Raw genomic sequence first — 19,894 nt, 5'->3', positions numbered from 1 at the left:
ATTAACCGGCATGAACAACGTCAGATGATTTTCGTTCCCCAGCAACACCAAAATAAAAACGAGACATCCGCTGCCTTCTTTCTGTTTTCACACCGTGTGGGAATATTCGACCACTCAGTGAAACGGATTTCTCATTTTTCTTCTGAGTGACAACGTGGTAGTTTCTGTTGGCGGAACGGTTTATATTCTAGCACACGGAACCAGAAAAGTTGGAGGCGGAAATTAAACCTGTAAACAAACGTATAGCTTTAGTTAGAAGCGGTTACAGTATGTGCACATTGATTGTCTGCTGAGCCCAAAGAAGATGTTTAAAAACACATTCCAGAGCGGTTTTTTGTCTATTTTATATAGTATCGGCAGCAAACCTCTTCAGATATGGGACAAAAAGGTAAGCAGCCGCTCAGAACGGAAGCAGGGAGCTGTATGTTGGCTTAGCGAGCGGGGCTAAAACTGGCTAGCATCATGTGCACTCACGTCGCTTTTAAACTTCGCACTGTTTTATGGCTGTGGACGTTTTCTAGATGCACTTTAAATTCACGACGCGCAGTTCTTGTTGATTACTTGTAGAAGCAACATGATACAGGGTAGCCATGGAGGCAGTGCTGCTAAGTTGCTAACCTGAGTCACACATCAGTAATTGAAGTTACATTCGCTTGATTGAGTCATTGGTACCATTCACACGGTTTTACGGGCTAATGTGCTAAACAGGAGTTGTTACTGGTCAGATATTCAAGTATGAGCTTTGCAGTCCTCTCTGCATGGCCATCTATGCAGTGGTGACAAATGATCTGAGACATGAGATATCCATCCATCCATCCATTCATTTTCTGCCGCGTATCCAAGTCCAGGTTGCAAGAAGGCACTGTAAGTAGATAGACTCAGACTTTGCATTCCCCATCACCTTGTCCGGGCGTACACGGAGGCGTTCCCAAACTCACCCAAGAGACATAATCTCTCCAGCGTGTCTGAGCTCCTCACCCTAGCTCTGAGGGAATATTTCTGCTGCTTGTATCCGCGATTCTATTCTCTTGAGCGACTGGTAAATTGACAGTTTCCCTTAATGCTAAGCTCTCTCTTCACGGTCTGCATCATTGCACACGCCACACCACTCCATCTGTCAGTCTCCTGTCTCTCCTTTCCCATAAGCAAGATCCAGAGATATTTGAACTCCTCTGAAGCAACAACTGATCTCTAACCCGGAGGTCGGGCGGCACCACCCAGTGGTGTCTCCAAACGTCTGTAATTCATTTCAATTCAATTTTATATAGCACCAAATAACAACAACAGTTGACTTGAGGTGCCTCGAATTATAATGTAAGGTACCTACAGTAATGCAGAGAAAACCCCAACAGTGAGATGACCCCCTATCTGCAAGGACTTAGCGATAGTTGGATAGAAAAACTCAAAGCTTGAAAAGCAAGTATTAGGTTCAGTGCTTTGTGGATTGGGCAGCGATCAGGGGTGGGGGTCCTGGCAGTCCCAATCCCTGGTTGATGAATCTGACTTTAGATATGAGACATGCCTTCTTCATTCATTAGTTTTGCTTCGATATCCCACATCTGATTCAGGGGGGTTTACAGTTGGTACGCCATACAGCACTCTAAACGCTCTGGGAAACATTCTAATTTCTCCATTGAAAATAAGGGAACAAATCTATTTCTGGGTTTTCACAGGTGAGGAACGGTCACATAAAGAGAGTCACGGACAATGACATACATTCGAATGTGCTGGAGATTGAGGGAACAAATGTCAGGTGAGTTTGTCTGTTTATTTATTAATCAAAGGTCAACTTTACTTTCAGTTCTACGATATGTACAGGATATGTAAACTGAAAATTATAATAATATACACAATTATATAATTATATACACTATTACAGTCCTGGCATATTTAACATGATATTCTTTTTTCATAATATGTCTTTGTGTTCTGTTTGAAGTATGTGTACATTAATGTATCATGTAGATGCTAGGCATAGTAATTAGATTTACTTTCTTTAATATTTTTGTCGTGTTAAATAACTGAAATAAATCTGTTATTTAAGTCTCGCCCATCCTAGCTTCATCAACTCTGTCCTCCCTACAGCACCACCTACATAACATGCCCTGCAGACCCCAAGAAGACCCTGGGGATCAAACTTCCCTTTTTGGTCATGATCATTAAGAACCTCAAGAAGTATTTCACCTTTGAGGTCCAGGTAGAGACATTTAAATGCTTTGTGATTGGCTAACATACAGTCTGGGAATCTACCATAGACCTGGTGCTACGTGTGTCTCAAATCTCCCTCTCAGGTTCTGGACGATAAAAACGTTCGCCGGCGGTTTCGAGCGAGTAACTATCAGAGCACGACGAGGGTGAAGCCCTTCATCTGCACCATGCCCATGAGGCTCGATGACGGCTGGAACCAGATTCAGTTCAACCTGTCCGACTTCACCAGGAGGGCTTATGGAACCAATTACACAGAGACGCTACGTGTACAGGTTAGTGCACACATGAGGAACCTCTGAGTCTTTCCTGTTTCTCTATAGTAAGAATTTGGCACAATATTCCTTTTTCTCTTTTTAACATCTGCTCTGTTTCCCCCCTCAGATTCATGCTAACTGTCGGATAAGGAGGGTGTATTTCTCCGACAGACTGTACTCTGAGGATGAGCTTCCAGCTGAGTTTAAACTCTACCTGCCTGTCCAGAATCAGAAGGCCAAGGTTAGTACATCTCTCCATATACGTGAACGCTAATACAGTGTTACATTTAAAAAGTTACCATTTCAGCTCTCAGTCTGTAAAAATGTTGTGTAGAAGTTCAACACTTGTCTGTCTGTGTCTTGCAGCAGTAGAGCTTCTTGCGGTGTGCAGCCCCCCCGATGTGACTTGGAGTTTTAGTTGTGACAACATTATGCAGATTCAGTGAGACATTTAGTTTTGACTTTTTCGTGAGTCTCTGCACATTCAAGTCTGGTCTGATGTTTCCTTGCACTGCTGTAAAAAGATAATTGAATAAATAATAAAAGTCCACCATGTCCATTATTCTGGGGTTTTTCCAGTTTGCCACCATCCTGTGCATTCTAAACAATATTTATGAATGTTGACCACCTTATGCCCTCATCTATATTTCCTTCTGACACAATGCAGAATCCCTTTATTTTTTCTTTCTTGTACTAGAGGTATGAATATCAGCAGAAAGACTTAGTTTCAATGAATCATTGTTGCTATTAAAGCTATAACACTTGACAAGAACAAAATATGATCTTTACCTCTGGTCCTTTAAACAAATAAGATCCTGACACTTGCTTGTATCTGATTTTAATCCTGTTATTTTACATGGCAGTAGTTTTATATTTGCTAAAAGGTTTCTCAGATTTGGCTCTCTATTATAGAAATATGTTTAGATGCTGTGATGATTGTGACATTTATTTTGATTAGGCTAACTACTTCTAGCCCAATTCCTTAACCACACCTGTTCATTTACAATATTAATAATTACAATATTAGATTTTGTATTAAATGCCTACCGGTGGTTTCTTCACAAAATAAATATCTATAAAAACAGAATGTGTGCTTAGATAAAAGCCTTTATGTGAACATTATCAAGCGCTAGTCTGTTTGTTTTAGGCAGGCTTTTTCTGCTTGATCTGCTTCATTTTGCTTCTTCTGTGTTTTATTCAGGTGTATTTATTACCTATGCTGTTTATTACCAGGTTGTAATAAAGTGTTTTGGGAAAAAAAATATCTTCAGGTTTTCTGTTACCACCTCAACCGAGTTGTTTATGGATCGGTTCCCTGGCTACACAAAATACAATGAATATATGTGTATGTGTACACACACACACACACACACACACATATTTTTTATAAAGATTCATACAATAATTATTTCCTCAAATTAAGCGGGGAGGGGTTCACCCGGAACTAGTATAAGGGAAACGAAAACCCGTAAACAAACGAATCAAGTGCAATGGATGGATGGATCAAAAGACAGCATCACAGGGTCTCTGCTAATAATGCTGCTTGCTTTTAAGTTTATAAAGAATGATTACCACAACTGCTTTTGATGTGCTATAACATTAAGTACAGGATTTAGGATAATCATCTTATTTGTCAAAAACCGAAGGAGGCACACTACTTGTTTAAGTCTTTACCAACTGAAAACCTACTAGAAGTTGGCCTAGAAGCCCTTTTCATTTCTGCCATATTTCAGGCCTGCTTATAGAACAAAATGGGTTTGCATCAGAAGTTTGTGAGGGTGGTCTTTGCCTGGAAGCTATTCAAATAGCCAACAAACCACATCTTCACAGATATGTACTGTGGTGTCAAAACTCAGGGGAGGTCACCAAATGGGGGAAAAGAGTTAATGAAACACAGACAAGTCCAATAACCATATAAATGTTTTTTTTTTGTTGTTTTTTTTTTTTAAATCAAACACCACACGCTTTCAGTGACAGTTGCCTTTCCAAGATAATCTTTCTCTTCACTTTGAATTTCTGTACACATGAGCAAAACTAGCAATATATTCATTTTTACATATTGCATCAAAAACAAAACAAAACACACACCTCAACATTAACTAATATTGAAGAAACACCTTTGAACTGCTTTGGACGCCTCTTTCTAGATTGTACTGAAGTATGCATTTTCTGTTTTTCCTCAGCAAGCTCATGTCATTTAGATACATGGTTTGTAAATGTAGAAACTAGTTTTTAGGGGAGAAAAAAAAAAAACAAACAAAAAAAAAAAAAAAAACTCTACTCAGATGTTAACTCTGGTGTCACACAATAACCGTATCTCACATCTGACAAAATTCAGAACTGGGTCACATTTGCAGATGAAAGTGGGTCAGACAAAAAGTGTCATTTGTGCAATGAAATACTAATAAAGTGATCAGAATGATGCTTTACTTTTGTGTTTTCAGGAAAAGAAAAATTATAGCTTTAAAACTGAGATTTGGTAAAATATTTCAGTTTGAGCTTAGTGCAGTAAATCTTAGGCTCCCGCACAAATCACCATACCATACAAAGAAGCCCACTTGCTACATAGATAAAAGTTAAACTACCTTTCCTACATTTTGGATTATATTACAAGTATTTGGCATCAAATCTAACAGCATTTTTCTTCAGTTTAAATGCAAGCATTTTCCCCTCCTTTTTACAGCAGGCACTTAGTATTCAGTAAGGAATGCCAACACTCAGTTCTATTACTGGTGCTCAAGGACAGTTTTTCCCTGAATTATGATCAAAAAGGAAAGAATGCAACTATTTTTAAACAAAAGGCTGTCACTTATCTTTCAAAGATTGATAAAATAAGAACATCTTCCTACATCAATTTATGGTATGTTATCCACACTGGCAGTAGTGTCATGTTCTGACAACATCTAGATCAAAGAAATGGACTCAACAAATACTGTAAATCATCCAACGTGATCAGGCTGTTTCAACTGCCTTCTTTAAATTAACGCAGTTTCAGTTTTCCCCTTTTAACAGCAACGTCAACAAGCAGATTACAGAACAGAAATCTCAGCACAAATTTGTTTTCTTTACATGATTGATACAACTTAAAATAATGCATCCATTGAAATCTATTGCTTCAGTTAACTGCATGCATCTCAAGTGCAAAAAACATTCATTGGTTTAATCTGGCAAATCAAACACTTAAATCATTAGTTTAAACACAAAATACCACATGTGATTTCAAGATGGCACAAACATCCAGCAAATACAATACTGCAAAACTATAAAATAAACTCGACAAATCAAAGGCAGTGCAGACACAAGATGATGATAAAGCCAAGGCAAGTAAGCCGGCAGCACGTGCTCTTCCGCTCAAAGCTTGCATTGATTTTGTTTGACATACAACTGTACAAAGAAATCCACATCAACGTCCTGGTGCTCAGTCTTTTTGGAGAGGAATCCTTGTTTCCTTCAGTTTTTTACCTTTGGACATTTTCAATGTCATTTTTAAATATACCGTCCGTAATACTGGAAGTTATATTGCATCCAAGGATACATGCAAAAGTCAGTCTGGTCTATGTCAAGCCATGGAGATTCTTAAGTGGTTGACCAGGATGTCAGGCTTTAGCTTGTAGAAGTTTACTGGCTTTAACATTTAAAAGTGTTGCCTCTGGATATACAAAGATGCTCCTCAGCCCCTGATATAGAATCCCCATTTTCATATAGTTTCTCTGGAAGAAGGATCCTGGATACAGGCTGTAGCTTGTGCACAGTTGGCAGTGGTTCACACTTGTTGCACCTGCTGGTATGTGCATTCTTAAACATTCACTGAGCGGAGGAGCGTGTGGTTTTTATTAGTCTTCCCACTTTTAAGATGAATGTATTAAAGCAGAGGAGTCCCCAACCCCCAAAGAAGTCTAACCTTTGAGCCAATGAACGGTAGATTAAACCACTAGCACCATATATTTGTTTTCGTACAGTGGATTGCACAGTTGGAGGCTGACAGGGGTGCAGTGTGAGACTAGACAAGACTCCTAAATATCCAAAATCATTTCCTGATGGTTTTCTAATGTGCAAAAAGTCACAACTTTCGTGCCAAAGCTTCAACAGCTTCATAAACATCAGCTTGCCATGGATTCCCTCGAACCTGCTCTATAATACCTCATTGCCGTGTTTCACAGACTAGTGTGTGGGTGTCTGTCCTGTGTTATGTAGTGCTCCCGTAATGAATGACATAGTAGTCATGGACGTACATCAACACGGCGATGGGCTGTCCAATTATGAGTGAGATCCACACGGCCGCGTTGCCGTAATTTCCGTTCAGGAAGCGACTTACGAACAAAGCCAGAGGAACCTGAAGGGTTTAAAAGGTCAGAGGTGAATGCATGTGTATGCCTCAGTATATAATGAAATGAATAAATATAGGGCCTTACCTGAGCCATCATTCCCATGAATGCCCACAGTCTAAACATCTTGAGAGGAACGCTCACCAGGTACTGAGGAAAGAAACAGATTCCCTTTTTTAGAACTCAGCAGTTGCATTTATAACAGTGATGCTGTAAGCTAGCAACTCTTCTTTCAGTTTCTGTGCATGCACCAGGAACCTCTGAATTTCTGCCCTCATGTAGGAATAAAACATTTAGTAAAAACAGTCTGCTTCACATACAGAAGTAAAAACAGCCATCAAAGGTGTTTGAGGCTAAATGTTGCTCAGTTACCTCATGGAAAAAGGCAGAAGCCAGAAAAACAGCAGTTTGAGCCAGAAATTTGTTCACCCCCTTCCTCAACATTGGCTTATAGAAATGTCTGCAAAACAGGGAAACAGACAAATGACTCCTGGTCTTTCTTTTTATATCTGGGTCTAACTATATATGCACTATTAATGAGACTAAAGCCAATCAAACCATGTGGCAATACTGATTTTAAATAAATAAATAAATAAATAAATAAATAAATAAATACTTGTCATTACAGAGTTTGCTGCTCACCTCAGGCACCACTTGTGCACTGGGATGTTCCAGTTGGCCCAGAAGTATGTGACAGTCTCAGAGTTCCTGAAATCAAGAGCAGTTTAAGGAACTGATGTCAAAACTGCAGTGCGATTTGAATCAATATTTCTAGGAAAACACTCTTTGAAACCTATGTGATACATCATCTGTTGCATTTGGAAACACCATCACTTCTACATCTGACAGACTGCACAACATCATATTAAAGTAACAGAAAAATGGAAGAAGCAAAAAAATAAATAAATAAATGAAAGATGAGTCACACAGAAAATGTATGCTTGACGACTCACCACCAGTCCCTGTAGAACTCCCGATCTCCAAACTGCAGGAGCTCTGCCACAAAGTTCAGAGAGGAATGGAAAAACCAATAGAAGAATATTAACCATATTAGATGGTTAGGAACCTGGGAGGAGGCAGCCAGGGGGGAGGATTAGAAAAGGAGAGAGGAAAAGGTGTCTAGGTTGGTAAGGTTGAACTACTGTTGACTAACAAATGTAACTCTTGAGACCTCTTTTGAGATGAGCACAGAATAAATTTCACTTTAAAAATGTTAAAATAATACAAAAAACAAAAAAAACAAACAAACAAAAAACGACAATACCAGAATAAAGGAATTAATTTGAGTGTTTAATTTAGATCACTAATACTAATAACAGATCACTGATAAAGTCTCTGATGTGCAGTCTAGATACTCACAGCTAGTTTCAGCAGCCGCTCCACCATCCTAGAAAAGTCCATTTCCTTTAAGAAGTAATATAAAAAAAAAAAAAAAAAAAAAAAAAGATACCTTTTCTTTATAAGACCGCTCCAGTTTCAGGCAAATATTTTTGACTCTTGCCTTATTGGAGCCATTGTAAGTGATGCAGTGAGTGTCTCTATGTTTATACACACCTGGAACGGTTTCATTGAGTTCTGAACACTTGGGACCATCCACTGGAAGACACAGACTTAGGTTAGGGTTTTTTTTTTTTTGCTGCTTTTCCACAATATACTCAAAGAAGAAATGTGTTCGAACTAGGCATATCACAATTTCAGATTTTCACTAAACAATGTAAGAGAATGACAGATAAACAATATTCAGCTACAGAAAACAAACTATAAGTCAAATCTAAATATATTTATTGCAGGCAGCATTTTCCGGCTCCAAGGTTTCAGCATGTGGTAATGGAGTAGAAGCAGAATGGTAACGGCTATACGGGGCATGCCAACTTTGTAAATTTGATGCAAGAATCTGCTGGTGTGTGAAAGAAGTAACTGTAGCATCAGAAAAGTGAGCAAAGACCATTGTTATTTCACGACACCCCCGATTTAAATCACACTTGACTGATCAGTTATTTAATGCATGCATACAGTGTATGATCAGCATGCTTGCCAAGTGTCTGTAAATATTCTACATACCTGCTGTATTAATCCCACCAACAACTGCATGAGGAAAAGCTGGAAGAAAAGAACACGTTAAGATTTAAACAAAACATTCACACATTCATCTCCTCGTTTGTGATTGCGATTCATTTTCTGTCATTATAATTAGGTCACCAACTAAAATTTTGGGACCGTTTCTGATCGTTTCCTCTCACCATTTCAAAAAGTCTTCTGATCAGAAACCTTTTGCGTATCCGTGGAGACCGTGGGAAGTTGAGCTGGTAGCAGAGAGTTGGTGCAAAGATGAAGTAGTACATGTCTAAAGACAAACACAAACAGGTCACATCAATGTGTCACATTAATGACTTGATCCTACACTTTCTGACTTTGATACTGGAATGTTTTAAAAAAAATTAATAAGACCTTGTGAGAAACGACATTTACTGGCTATACAAAGAGATACTCCTCAGCCCCTACTTTAACAAGTTAATATTTACACAGCAAATATTTTGACCCACTAATTTTCTTTCTCATTGTTGTTGGTAGCAATGTCCATCTGCACTAACTGTGCAGTCTGTTACCTCTGTGTGTGAGGTTGCCTGGGTAGGAGACATTGGTGTTAACCGCTGACCCGTTGGACTGTGCCACAATTGGACCTGAATGTGGCAGATGAATAGGCACAACAATTAGAATTTCAAGCATCATTCAATTTTATTTTATTCATTATGGTGTATTAAAATGAATCCACAGTAATATAGCTACAGATGCAGATCCAGCTTTCATCCACGGTCAATTGAAATAGCGCCAGCTATTCTATGAAAGAGTTGCACATGTTACTATGCCACCACTAGATGGCAGTATAAGCAAAACAGTGCAACAAATCTCTGCAGGTATGAATCATCTACTGAATTCATTCACAGATACGAGTCGTTTTGTTGACCTTAGTCACAATGATTCAACGGCCCAGCAGTTCCTATGCTAATATACTTACACGAATATGATCGTGTCATTCTTTTAGCTTTGGCTTGTCTGATTTCTCTGCACCACTTGTTGGAGTCCATGTAGGAGTACAGCTTGAGAAACAGCACTGTGTAGGTGCCTAAGGAGAGCACACCACCCACTGACACAGACACACACAATGTACGAGTCACTAGCAGTGTGCAATAGATGACATGGTACATAATAAATAAATAATGAACCAAGCATAGCTGGGTATGTGTACAGATTGACTCACTGGCTCACTCATATTCACCTTAAAGTACTTGACATTATTGCTCTCATTTGTTCTAATTTTCTAAACAGAAGACCCACTCTTGTGTAAAAAAGAATAAAGCATAAGAAAAAAAAAAAAAAATCATGTACCTGGTGTGATGGAGGTCACAGTGAGTACTGAGGCTGAAGGAAAGATTAACAAGGATGTCAGATTAAACAAGTGAAGAATCAGCCCTGTAGTTTCGGAGATTGTGCCCTAGAAAGAATAAAGGACAAAAAGTAAGCAATATTTTATTAATACTTTCAGTATTTTTTCTCTTAAGGAACTGTGCTATCTAATCTGGATCAGCTTCAGTGTTCTTATCGGATTTAAGAGCAGGTATAAAAAGAGGTGGCGCTGTGATGTTGAATTTACTTTGAAGACTTCGGCAACTGAAAAGCACCTGTTTCAAGCACACATGGGAGATCACAGAACGACAACCTTCTAATCAAATCCACTTTCTTTGTACTGTAAGAAAACAGTGTTATCACATCAACAAATAAGCTTACTGAGGTCGAAGAGTCCCAGACGAAGAACTGAGCATCACAAGTTAAATGAAAATTTAATCCAACACAGAAAAACACATCATATTCGTGTAGGGACTTACCACAGCCAGACGCCGCTCTATGTACAAGGCTGCTAATATGAACACATTGGACACTAAAACACAAAAACAAAAACAGTACTCAAACTCTATGAGATGCTATGCCATAAAAATCAAAATCAATCATTACTCTGTTTATTTCAGTCACGAACTTCAAAAGAGAATTTGAAGAACATTCAAATATGACCTTTGTTTTAAGTTCTGCTTTCACCCTAGTACTGATTACCTGTGTTGTAAAACACAGACTGCATCAAGAATCAACTGTATCCAAGTAAATAAAATCTGAACAATCACCAGCAAAATATATTATACACAGAGGCTCACATGAACTGCACTTCTATGTGGCAACATTGCACATATGAGCCACTGAAAAACTTAATTACTCTGGATCCATTTACATCTTTTGTACTTAAAGAAGCTGTTAATAACCACTACACAGCAATACAACTACAAACCATGTTTGTGAATTTTATCATCTCAATCCTAAAGTCACAAATAAACACAAAGTTGTAACTCAATAACCGTGTGCAGTAAAATTAAGGCTCCGTACCAATGATTAGGCATGCTGCTGGCCAGCTGTAGGGGTCCTTTAAGAAGAGGGACACTACTTGGATAGGGTCTACCAAGATGCCATACCTGAAGAAGGAACAGAAATATATTTTACAGCTATAGGAAGTCATCTCTTAAAGTGATGCAAAAGGCTGGAGCCTGTCCAAGCTGATGTGGAACAAGAGGAAATAAGCTTCATAACCTAAGACCTGGAACAAGCTCATGCCTTAGAACATCTGTACTGCAGCAACAGTTCAAGTTGTTCTGGACGTGAAGCAGTTCTCAATACGTAAGCTCTTGTTGATTAAAACCCCCCAATAACAGCTACATAAATATAGGTGCATACTCACTTTATGATGTTCTCTAAGAAAAGTCGTGCATTACTCAGCACCTGAGAAAGATGCAAGAGGACACAATATTAACATGACTCGTACTATAGAAATATTTCAAAGCATATTTTTCAAAGTTGTTCTTCATTAAAAAGCTGCAAAAAACCCCAAAAACAAAACACTTGTCTGAATCTTCAACGTGCAGATGTAACCGTTTGTTTATACACATTGAAACTGTTGCTATTCAAATTTGATGAAAAACAAACAAAACAAAACACATTTATTCTTATGCTGGAATTTATTAAGGAGGAGGATATTAGAAATAAAAATGTTAGCTGCTGAGTTATAAATAGATTAGATCCTCAGCTAAATTTAGCCACATGTTCCTGCTGTTCACATTGACACCCTGCTGAAGTGCACTCTGATAGAAAGTGTCGAGCAAAACAAGTTTATTATTAAATTGTATATTTAAGTTCAGAGTCCAGCTTCATCTCAGCCATCGGGGCTATCAGAGAGTCTAAGATAACGCTAGACTTTGCACAATTTAAAGAAGCAACATTATATATGGGATCTGTACAGTTCTAGTTCATTTTTATATTAGTCACTTAAGCTAGTTAAGATAATGAGGACATTTGGTGTATGACACTTAATGGGGTCATGCTGCAGTGAATATCCCCACCAGCTTGCCAAACCCCGGCAGCAATGTGGTTTTGTCTGTAGTCCAAACCAGTAACCTTTACTTTAGTAACCTTCAGCACAGAGGAGGCCACTGTAGCATGTCACACATTTACTGTAGCAACGTTTTGTAGAGAATATTGCAACATTGAAGATTTTCAAAGATTTGCCTTTTTCCTGCAGTGGAAACAAGGCCTACTTGTTTCCACTGCAGTGTTTTTCATTGTTACTGTTTGCCCTTTCTATGCACACCATTAAAATACTGATGGGACGTCAGTTTTCAGCACAGGATATTATAAGTCGTAGGATCAGAGGGTCATAGGGTTCTAGGGAGGCTGAAGTAACAGTAAGGGCTGGGTACAGGGGCAAAATCTCTGCGCTCTGGGAAGGGTGAAGGAAAAAGGTTAATATGTCCAAAAGCTACTTTACTATAGTGTATGTTATGTTTGTTATCATTTGTAATGTTCTAGAAAATGAAATGCTATTAATAATAAATTTTTTTCGTCACATAATATACAGCTATCAAACTACACTATAGAACTATTAAATCAAAATATTACTTCTATCCACTTGTACTTTCTTTGAACAATCTATAATGCAAAATGAACATCCCTCTCTCTGATCTGGTGGATAGTAATTTTAACAATGAAAGAAGCCACTGATGTTCACTGAACCTGGCCTCTGGCAAAGATGCCCTGAGAAAACAGGTGAGAACAAAGATCAAATCTTAAAACAGGCTTTACGTCACAGTGCACTGACCTTGTCAGCCTGTGGCCATATAAACTATTTACATGGTTTACTTGTCTGCAAATCACTTGGAACAATGCAATGAACCATTCCAAGTCTCAGGTACTCTTCCCATATCTATGACCAACAAGCTCAATACTGTGTCTTAAACCATATAACAAAGATGAAGAAGAACTGGTCGCAGCCATCTGTGCCTTGTTAGTAGCTAATGAAGTTTTCCAATTGAAAATGAACAGGTCTGATTTTGGAGAAGGGGGACACCTTAAAACCAACATCTGGTATGCAGCTATTTGCCAAGCAGATGGGTCTGCAGCAGAACGAGCAATCTTCTCTTAGAGGTCTCTATAAATGGATCATGATTCATCAGGTCAGTCAAGTTGGCTTTATTGTCACTTCAACCATATGCAGTTTAACAGTACACAGTGAGGCGAAACAACGTTCCTCCAGGAACCAAGGTGCTACATGCAACATAAATTTACAACATAAATTAACAGAAAACACTAAACTAGCTAACTAAGGAGGCCTAGTTAGCTGGCTAGCAGAGACAAGACAGACTGACCTAACATAAATTAACAAAAAAAAAACCTAACTATCTAAGGAAGACTTTTTTTTTGTTATCAGACAGCAGACAAAGTGCATGTGCAAATGTGCAAACAAGAGCAGCAAAGTGACAGAATGATAGAAAAACACAACATAACATAATAATAAGGTTTTGTGATGATGAGTTGAGGTAGTGGAGGAACAGTAAACATTCCTTAGTGTAGCAGCAAAAATTAGGAAGTGCAGAAGTTAGTGCAAAAAGTCCAGTAATAATATTGTGCAAAAGAGCATTTACAGGTTAGTGTGTACGATGGTTTGGTGGTGTAGGTCAGTGTGTTTGCGCTTGTGTTGATTAGTCAGTCCAGTCTCAATGTTTTGAGGTAGTTGAGTTAAGCTAAGTGATAGTGTGTGTGTGAGTGTGAGTGTGAGTGTGTGTGTGTGTGTGTGTGTGTGTGTGTGTGTTTGCGCTTATCAGTCAGTCCCTTTTTGCTGAGGAGATGGGTGGCTTGTGGAAAAAAAAAAAAAAAAAAAAAAGCTGTTGCACAGTCTGGATGTGTGTGCCCGAATGCTTCGGTACCTTTTTCCAGATGGCAGGAGTGTGAAGAGTGTGTGAGAGGGGTGTGTCCGATCAGCCACAAAGCTGGTGGCTTTGCAAATGCATCATGTGGTGTAGATGTCCTCAATAGAGGGGAGAGAGACCCCGATGATCTTCTCTGCTGTTCCCACTATCCGCTGTAGGGTCTTGCGGTCCGATATGGCACAGTTCCCAAACCAGACAGTGATGCAGCGCTCAGGATGCTCTCGATAGTTCCTCTATAGAAGGTGGTCAGGATCGGTGGTGGAAGCAGAGCCTTTCTCAGTCTTCTCAGAAAGAAGAGACGCTGTTGGGCTTTCTTGTGCAGGGAGCTGGTGTTGAGGGACCAGCCGAGGTCCTTCTCCAGGTGGACGCCCAGGAATTTGGTGCTGTCGACGATCTCCACAGAGGAGCCGTTGATGCTCAGCGGTGAGTGGTCGCCTCGTGTCTTCCTAAAGTCAACAACCATCTCTTTTGTCTTGTCAACTTTCAGAGACAGGTTGTTGTCTTTACACCAGTCCGTTAGTCTCTGCACTTCCTCTCTGTACGCTGACTCGTCGTTCTTGCTAATGAGACCCACCACGGTCGTGTCATCAGCGAACTTAATGATGTGATTTGAACTGTGTGTTGCTACACAGTCATGAGTCAGCAGTATGAACAGCAGAGGACTGAGCACACAGCCTTGTGGGGCCCCAGTGCTCAGTGTGGTGGTGCAGTTCCCGATCCGTACTGACTGAGGCCTTCCGGTCAGAAAGTCCAGGATCCAGTTGCAGAGGGAGGTGTTCAGGCCCAACAGGCTCAGCTCAGGTAACAATCAGAAAATAAGACTATTCTAAAACAAAGCTTAAAAAAATGTTTCATGAACCTCAGAATCAATTTCATCAGATCACAAATCAAATGGTAACAAATAATCTATGCAGGTGCTGAGGACAAATATAAACAAAAGGTATTCTAAAAGTCTCAAAATCCCATGTAGACTTTGTTCCCAGGGTTCAGATACTAGATGATGACAGCTCAGTAATTACACAACATGAGAAGTATTTTATCCTGCCAGCAATGCAGAGGATGGAGTACCAAGAATATTGAGTTCTCTCACTAGTATTTTGGGCTATTTTCTTAAAAACTTAGTTTTTCCCTGTTATTTTGTGTTAAATCTTACAAATAAAAAAAATTAAAAAAATCAAAAAATCATGGAGGGCACAAAATACATCTATATTCCCATCTCTAGAAGCATGCACTTCTACAGCTGACATTTTAGGAATTTATCTGATGGTCCTTGTTATCGAGGACAAAGTACACAACTTACTAAACTCCTAAATATACACACATTCAAGCCTCTGGGGGTCCACTTTACATTTTTACAGCCTGATCCTAAAGCATCCTCTGAAAAATGTCTAAAGTGAACACCATCCGTTGGGTATGTGGTGACCACAAAGTGAAAGATGTGCTGAACGGCAATCTAAACCTTCAAAAACGGGAATAAACCCGTCATAGAACCACCCACACACACACACATACAGAAATCTGCATAGATACATCCAGACAGAGCAATCATGCAAGTACATCTACACACAGATATGCAAAGCACACACACACACACACTTAGAGTCAAATTCCCTTTCATGTGGATTACAGCTAACTGGATATTTTTAAATCTAGATGTCTAATATAAGGCTAAAACTGACAGGATTCTCTGGGGCACTGCAGGCTGTCTCTGGAGACAGACACCCACACTTCCCTCACTGGACTGGGGCAGAAGCTCTTGTTTCTAAATGAGGTTAACAGTCCTGAAGTCTCCTCAACAGAGAGGGACATGACATATTTAACTAAAATGCCTGCATTCAGCCAACTTCAACAGAAGTATCTTGCTGTATGAAAGCCAGGTTGGCCAATTTAGTTATTAATGCTAGTAGCACTACAAAGTATAGCAGCCACAATGGTTAGTCTTTGCATACACTGTAGCAAACCATTTGAATTATTTTAAAAGGAGCTTCAGCAAATGTTACTTTCAAATAACTAGCTAGCATTAACAATAACAATACTAGCAAGCATTGTGAGCTATTGTGAATGAAGGAATTTCTTTGTCATTACTAATAAAAATGTCCCTGCTACAGATAGAAAATTGAGTTTTTCATAGAACTGATAACTGTTAAGGATGTTGGCTCACTAAAAATTTACAGTAAAGAAATCACCACAATATTAGATATGGGTCCAGTTAGATCAAAGTTAGAGCTGAAGCATTTTGAGTCAATCTTTTTGGAAAGAATCATCACGAATGATCTCCAGAGTTCTAATTTATTTATTTATGTTATTTTGCAGCTTTCCCCACATGAATTAAAAGAAAGATAAACACCGTCTGAAAGGTCCTACGGACAGTTAGCAAAACAAAACAAACAAAAAAAAAAGTAAACACTTTTTTTTGTTTACTAATACTGTTAAAAAAAAAAAAAAATCTACATACCTTGGAGCAGATGACCTACTCAATAAGACTCCAAAATGAAATAGGAGAGACAAGATAGGAGAAACCGTGCCATTTAACCATTGAAAGAGATTCGCTGTCATTATATGAGGAGAAAGAAGTCCTCTTTTTTTCTATTTTACTGTGATTCTAATCCCACAACCTCTTGTTTTTTTGTTGCATGTTTTGCGTGATGCTCATTTATTTTTTTTGCCCAATATACAAAACTCAAATAAAAACTTAAAAGACAGGACCCTTTTACTGTGAGGAGAGAGTGTTAACCACTGCGATGCCACGCTGTCCTAAATCACTAATAAAAGGAAAACAATTTGGCAGCAAATTAAAGACCCTCACGTAATATAAGCCCACCTAACAAAGTTCACTTTTGATGAGAAAGTTCAAACAAGCTCACTGAGATTAAACTGTAGCTTACAAACACGCCTCTTATCAAAAATATAGAAATATCTACAAGAAATGGCAACCCAGGCCAGAGCAAAACCAAAAAAAAAAAAGAAAAAGAAAAAAGTACTTATGTGGCTAATCTGCAAGTGTTATGAGAGATAACACAAAAGTCGATTTATCAGCGTTCCTGCAGACAACACAACAAGTTAATGTGTCACAAAAAGTCAATGTAACAACAGGTCTAACAGCAAGCCCAGAGGGATGTGTACTTTGTGTGGGCTGGAACTTTTGTTTTGCTGCAGTAGTTTGGAGTTTTATACACTTTGGATGGCTGAGTGGCTGAGTGAGTGAGTGGGAGAGAGAGAGAGAGAAGTGGCAAAGAATAAGAATAACCATACATGAGCTGTTGAGATTAGAGAGTAATTCTTTGAGATTTCTTGCATGAGCCTTGTCCAGACCAGTAAGATTTAGGTGAATGAGGGGTCTAACTTTCTAAATGTTACAGTTTTCGAAGCAACGGTGGCATACATTTTCATTTCTGCGTGGACATGTAATGAGGTTTAACTCACCAGCATGACAACACACCAGTTGAGGATTCCTCTGTAGTTGCTGTAGCCGCTGGCTGAGCTCAAGAGAGACTCCTGTAGATTGTGACACCTGCAGAAAAACACACAGTCGTTCACCATTAAATTTTAGACTGTAATCAAATGATTAGCACTCTTTCCTGTCTCACTGTCTCCACAAGCTAAGGGGGGGAATCTAGTTAGGGCAACAGGATTGATTTTACAACTCTTACAAAGCACCGATAACTCAGAGTGAGTCATTTATGATTAACACATTGAGAAATCCTTCAAAAATGACACACGTGTGACTTCATGTTGAGGACCAGCTATGCTGAACTTCCTTTACTTAGCTTATTTTCCTTGATGGACCGATTACCACTTTCTTGGTGGTAATGCACTTAACAACAATGTGGTATAATCTGACATTAAAGTTAATATCAACTTCAAGTTAGGATCAGAGGGAAATTATTTAATTTCTATACCAGCTTTTACGTGGATGAATCACACACTGCAGTTAAAAGGTTTACATAGCACTGCCCCCAATCTATGCTTTAGAAAACTGAAGCGTTTCATCAAGAAACCATAAAGGAACTTTTACACAGCCATAGGTGATAAAGGGTGAACGAGGACAGAGGAGGAGAAGACTGGTCAGAGGAAAATGGTTAAGAGGTGAGGAGATGGAGCAATAACAGCGAGTTAGGAAAACTGTAGAGAGGGCACGAGGATGGAAAAATAAAGGAGGAAAAACCAAAGTGGTTTTTAACATAGTGCCAGGACACTCACTCAGCATGAGAAATGTGCAGAAATGCATGCAAACAGTAGACATGCTATCGCCAAAGCATGTGTCACAAGAACACATCACTTGCCTACGTCAGCTGGCTGGGATCCAATTAAAATAAAAATTAACCACAAATTAAAATCACCTTCCTTTTACTGGGTATTAAAGTGCCGTATTAAGACCCTGGCCTTCACACCAATTACAAGGATGTAGAAATTCCATGGGGTAATCAAGAAGGCATGGCTTCAACCTAAAGAAATGCATGCTTTAAATAGGTAGGCAGATCTGAGAAGCTGGTGTGGTGCCCATAGGTAGAAGCACGGGCTATTGTTTGCAGCAAGGTCGGTCATACCCTACCTGTTCTCCTGACACACCCTGTATACAAACTCAAAGCTACCCTCTGTTCAACAAGTGAGTGAGTGTCCTGCCAAAGAAGTCTGTTACTACTATTCATTTTTATATTGCTTCAAAATTAGAGACATCTGAGACAAACTCTCCATCGATCTGCTGACTGTTTTCTTAAATTATTTATTATTGGCCTGGCAAAAGAGCAAACTCCAGCTAATAAAAAAAGCAAGCAATGAAAGTTATGTCAGTTTGTTTATAAAGCTGGAAATAAAAAAGCTCCCCAGACCTGTGCCAGACTCTCACAGATTGCATTCATGCAAGGCTATTAAAGAAATGTAGAAAATGCAGAAAAAAAAAACAGGGGATGAACGAAGGCAACTCAAAAGGAGGCATTTAAAGCTTATGGAAATGTTAAGATTAAGTGCAACTTTTGGGTTTCTGCAACTCTTTTTTTTTTTTTAATGCCCACTAGCTCAAGAACAGCTTTGTAAGAAATAAGTACCAGCTAACCTGTCATGAAACGGCAATTAAGCTACTGGAAACAATGGAGGAAGAATAACGACTCTGGCTAAATTACACATGAATGAAAAGGGGAGGAGGAGTATGAGATGTACCCCTCTGCTAACAATTTACCGTTAACGTCTGTACGTAATGCTGGAACGTTAACGTCAAAGGTTACCTGAGCTTTTCGTTGATATCTTCTACCGCACTCCTCTGTTTCTTCGGACTGTTTGCGAGCTGCTGCTGCTGTGTTGACTTCCCCATTTCTTTCTCCACATTGCCGTTATTGTTCGCATGCTTCTGGACCTTGTCTGCGGCTTTTTCTTTAGCGGAACAAGGGGGAGGTTTCTCCCCTGCGTCTTGCCTCTTGGTTTGCTTGGTGCTGGTGCTGGTTGTTCTCCTCCGGCGGGTTACGGGCCCTCTCGTCTCGGCTGTTTCGCTCATTTCCGCGGCTTCAGTCACGCTGTTTCTACCTGCTCGACATTGTTGGTCAAACTGCCCGCCGCTCGTTTGTCCCTCAGTAACTTCACAACAGGAGCTGAACAAACAGCAGCGGGATGTTCTTCTTCCTGCAATGTGAGCGCTGGTAATGAGAGGGGCGGTTCATTACGACGGCTCAAGGTGCATTTGTCAGAAGGGTTGCCAGTTCTGTATTTTCAGCTAACATCCCCCGTTCGTAAAGAAAAAAAATAAAATAAAGCAATCACAGTGTCCTGTCCGTTTTTTCTTTGTTATTTGCAATTACGATACAAACACTCACTT

The 19,894-nt window shown here is 39.3% G+C and overlaps 2 protein-coding genes across 2 annotated transcripts; one reads left to right on the top strand and one right to left on the bottom strand.

Annotated features, from left to right (window-relative positions):
* The first annotated feature begins 13 nt into the window (after positions 1–13).
* On the top strand, positions 14–3,724 carry cfap20 (cilia and flagella associated protein 20). The gene is made up of 6 exons (XM_085262936.1): positions 14–388; positions 1,674–1,753; positions 2,086–2,197; positions 2,292–2,480; positions 2,590–2,703; positions 2,829–3,724. Exons 1-6 carry the CDS (start codon positions 305–307, stop codon positions 2,832–2,834), a joined length of 585 nt encoding a protein of 194 aa, XP_085119062.1. The 5' UTR covers positions 14–304; the 3' UTR covers positions 2,835–3,724.
* A 632-nt stretch (positions 3,725–4,356) lies between these two features.
* Positions 4,357–19,784, bottom strand: dgat1a (diacylglycerol O-acyltransferase 1a). The gene is made up of 17 exons (XM_085262361.1): positions 19,311–19,784; positions 17,512–17,599; positions 11,568–11,608; positions 11,219–11,304; positions 10,672–10,724; positions 10,175–10,280; positions 9,804–9,932; positions 9,394–9,468; positions 9,028–9,131; positions 8,849–8,887; positions 8,342–8,383; positions 8,147–8,191; positions 7,741–7,853; positions 7,430–7,495; positions 7,160–7,247; positions 6,875–6,937; positions 4,357–6,795 (listed from the first exon to the last, which is right to left on the bottom strand). Exons 1-17 carry the CDS (start codon positions 19,574–19,576, stop codon positions 6,649–6,651), a joined length of 1,551 nt encoding a protein of 516 aa, XP_085118487.1. The 5' UTR covers positions 19,577–19,784; the 3' UTR covers positions 4,357–6,648.
* Between the last annotated feature and the right edge of the window lie 110 nt (positions 19,785–19,894).

Source organism: Mchenga conophoros, linkage group LG22, assembly GCF_057382185.1.
Source record: "Mchenga conophoros isolate Kocher_MC1m ecotype Shallow Benthic linkage group LG22, M_conophoros_male_GT1.1, whole genome shotgun sequence".
Classification (NCBI taxonomy): Eukaryota; Metazoa; Chordata; class Actinopteri; order Cichliformes; family Cichlidae; genus Mchenga; species Mchenga conophoros.
The sequence above is the reverse complement of the archived record's forward strand: the minus strand, read 5'-3'. Positions and strand labels throughout refer to the sequence as shown.

Bases quoted from the DNA above. Each gene is read 5' to 3' on its own strand.
- dgat1a (XM_085262361.1), bottom strand. From the start codon at position 19,576: ATGAGCGAAACAGCCGAGACGAGAGGGCCCGTAACCCGCCGGAGGAGA. The intron at 9,469-9,803 runs GTAAGTATATTA...TGCCACATTCAG, and splicing joins AATGACACGATCATATTCGT to GTCCAATTGTGGCACAGTCC. The intron at 7,496-7,740 runs GTGAGTCGTCAA...TCTTGATTTCAG, and splicing joins GAGTTCTACAGGGACTGGTG to GAACTCTGAGACTGTCACAT.
- cfap20 (XM_085262936.1), top strand. From the start codon at position 305: ATGTTTAAAAACACATTCCAGAGCGGTTTTTTGTCTATTTTATATAGT. The intron at 1,754-2,085 runs GTGAGTTTGTCT...TCCTCCCTACAG, and splicing joins ATTGAGGGAACAAATGTCAG to CACCACCTACATAACATGCC. The intron at 2,481-2,589 runs GTTAGTGCACAC...TTCCCCCCTCAG, and splicing joins CAGAGACGCTACGTGTACAG to ATTCATGCTAACTGTCGGAT.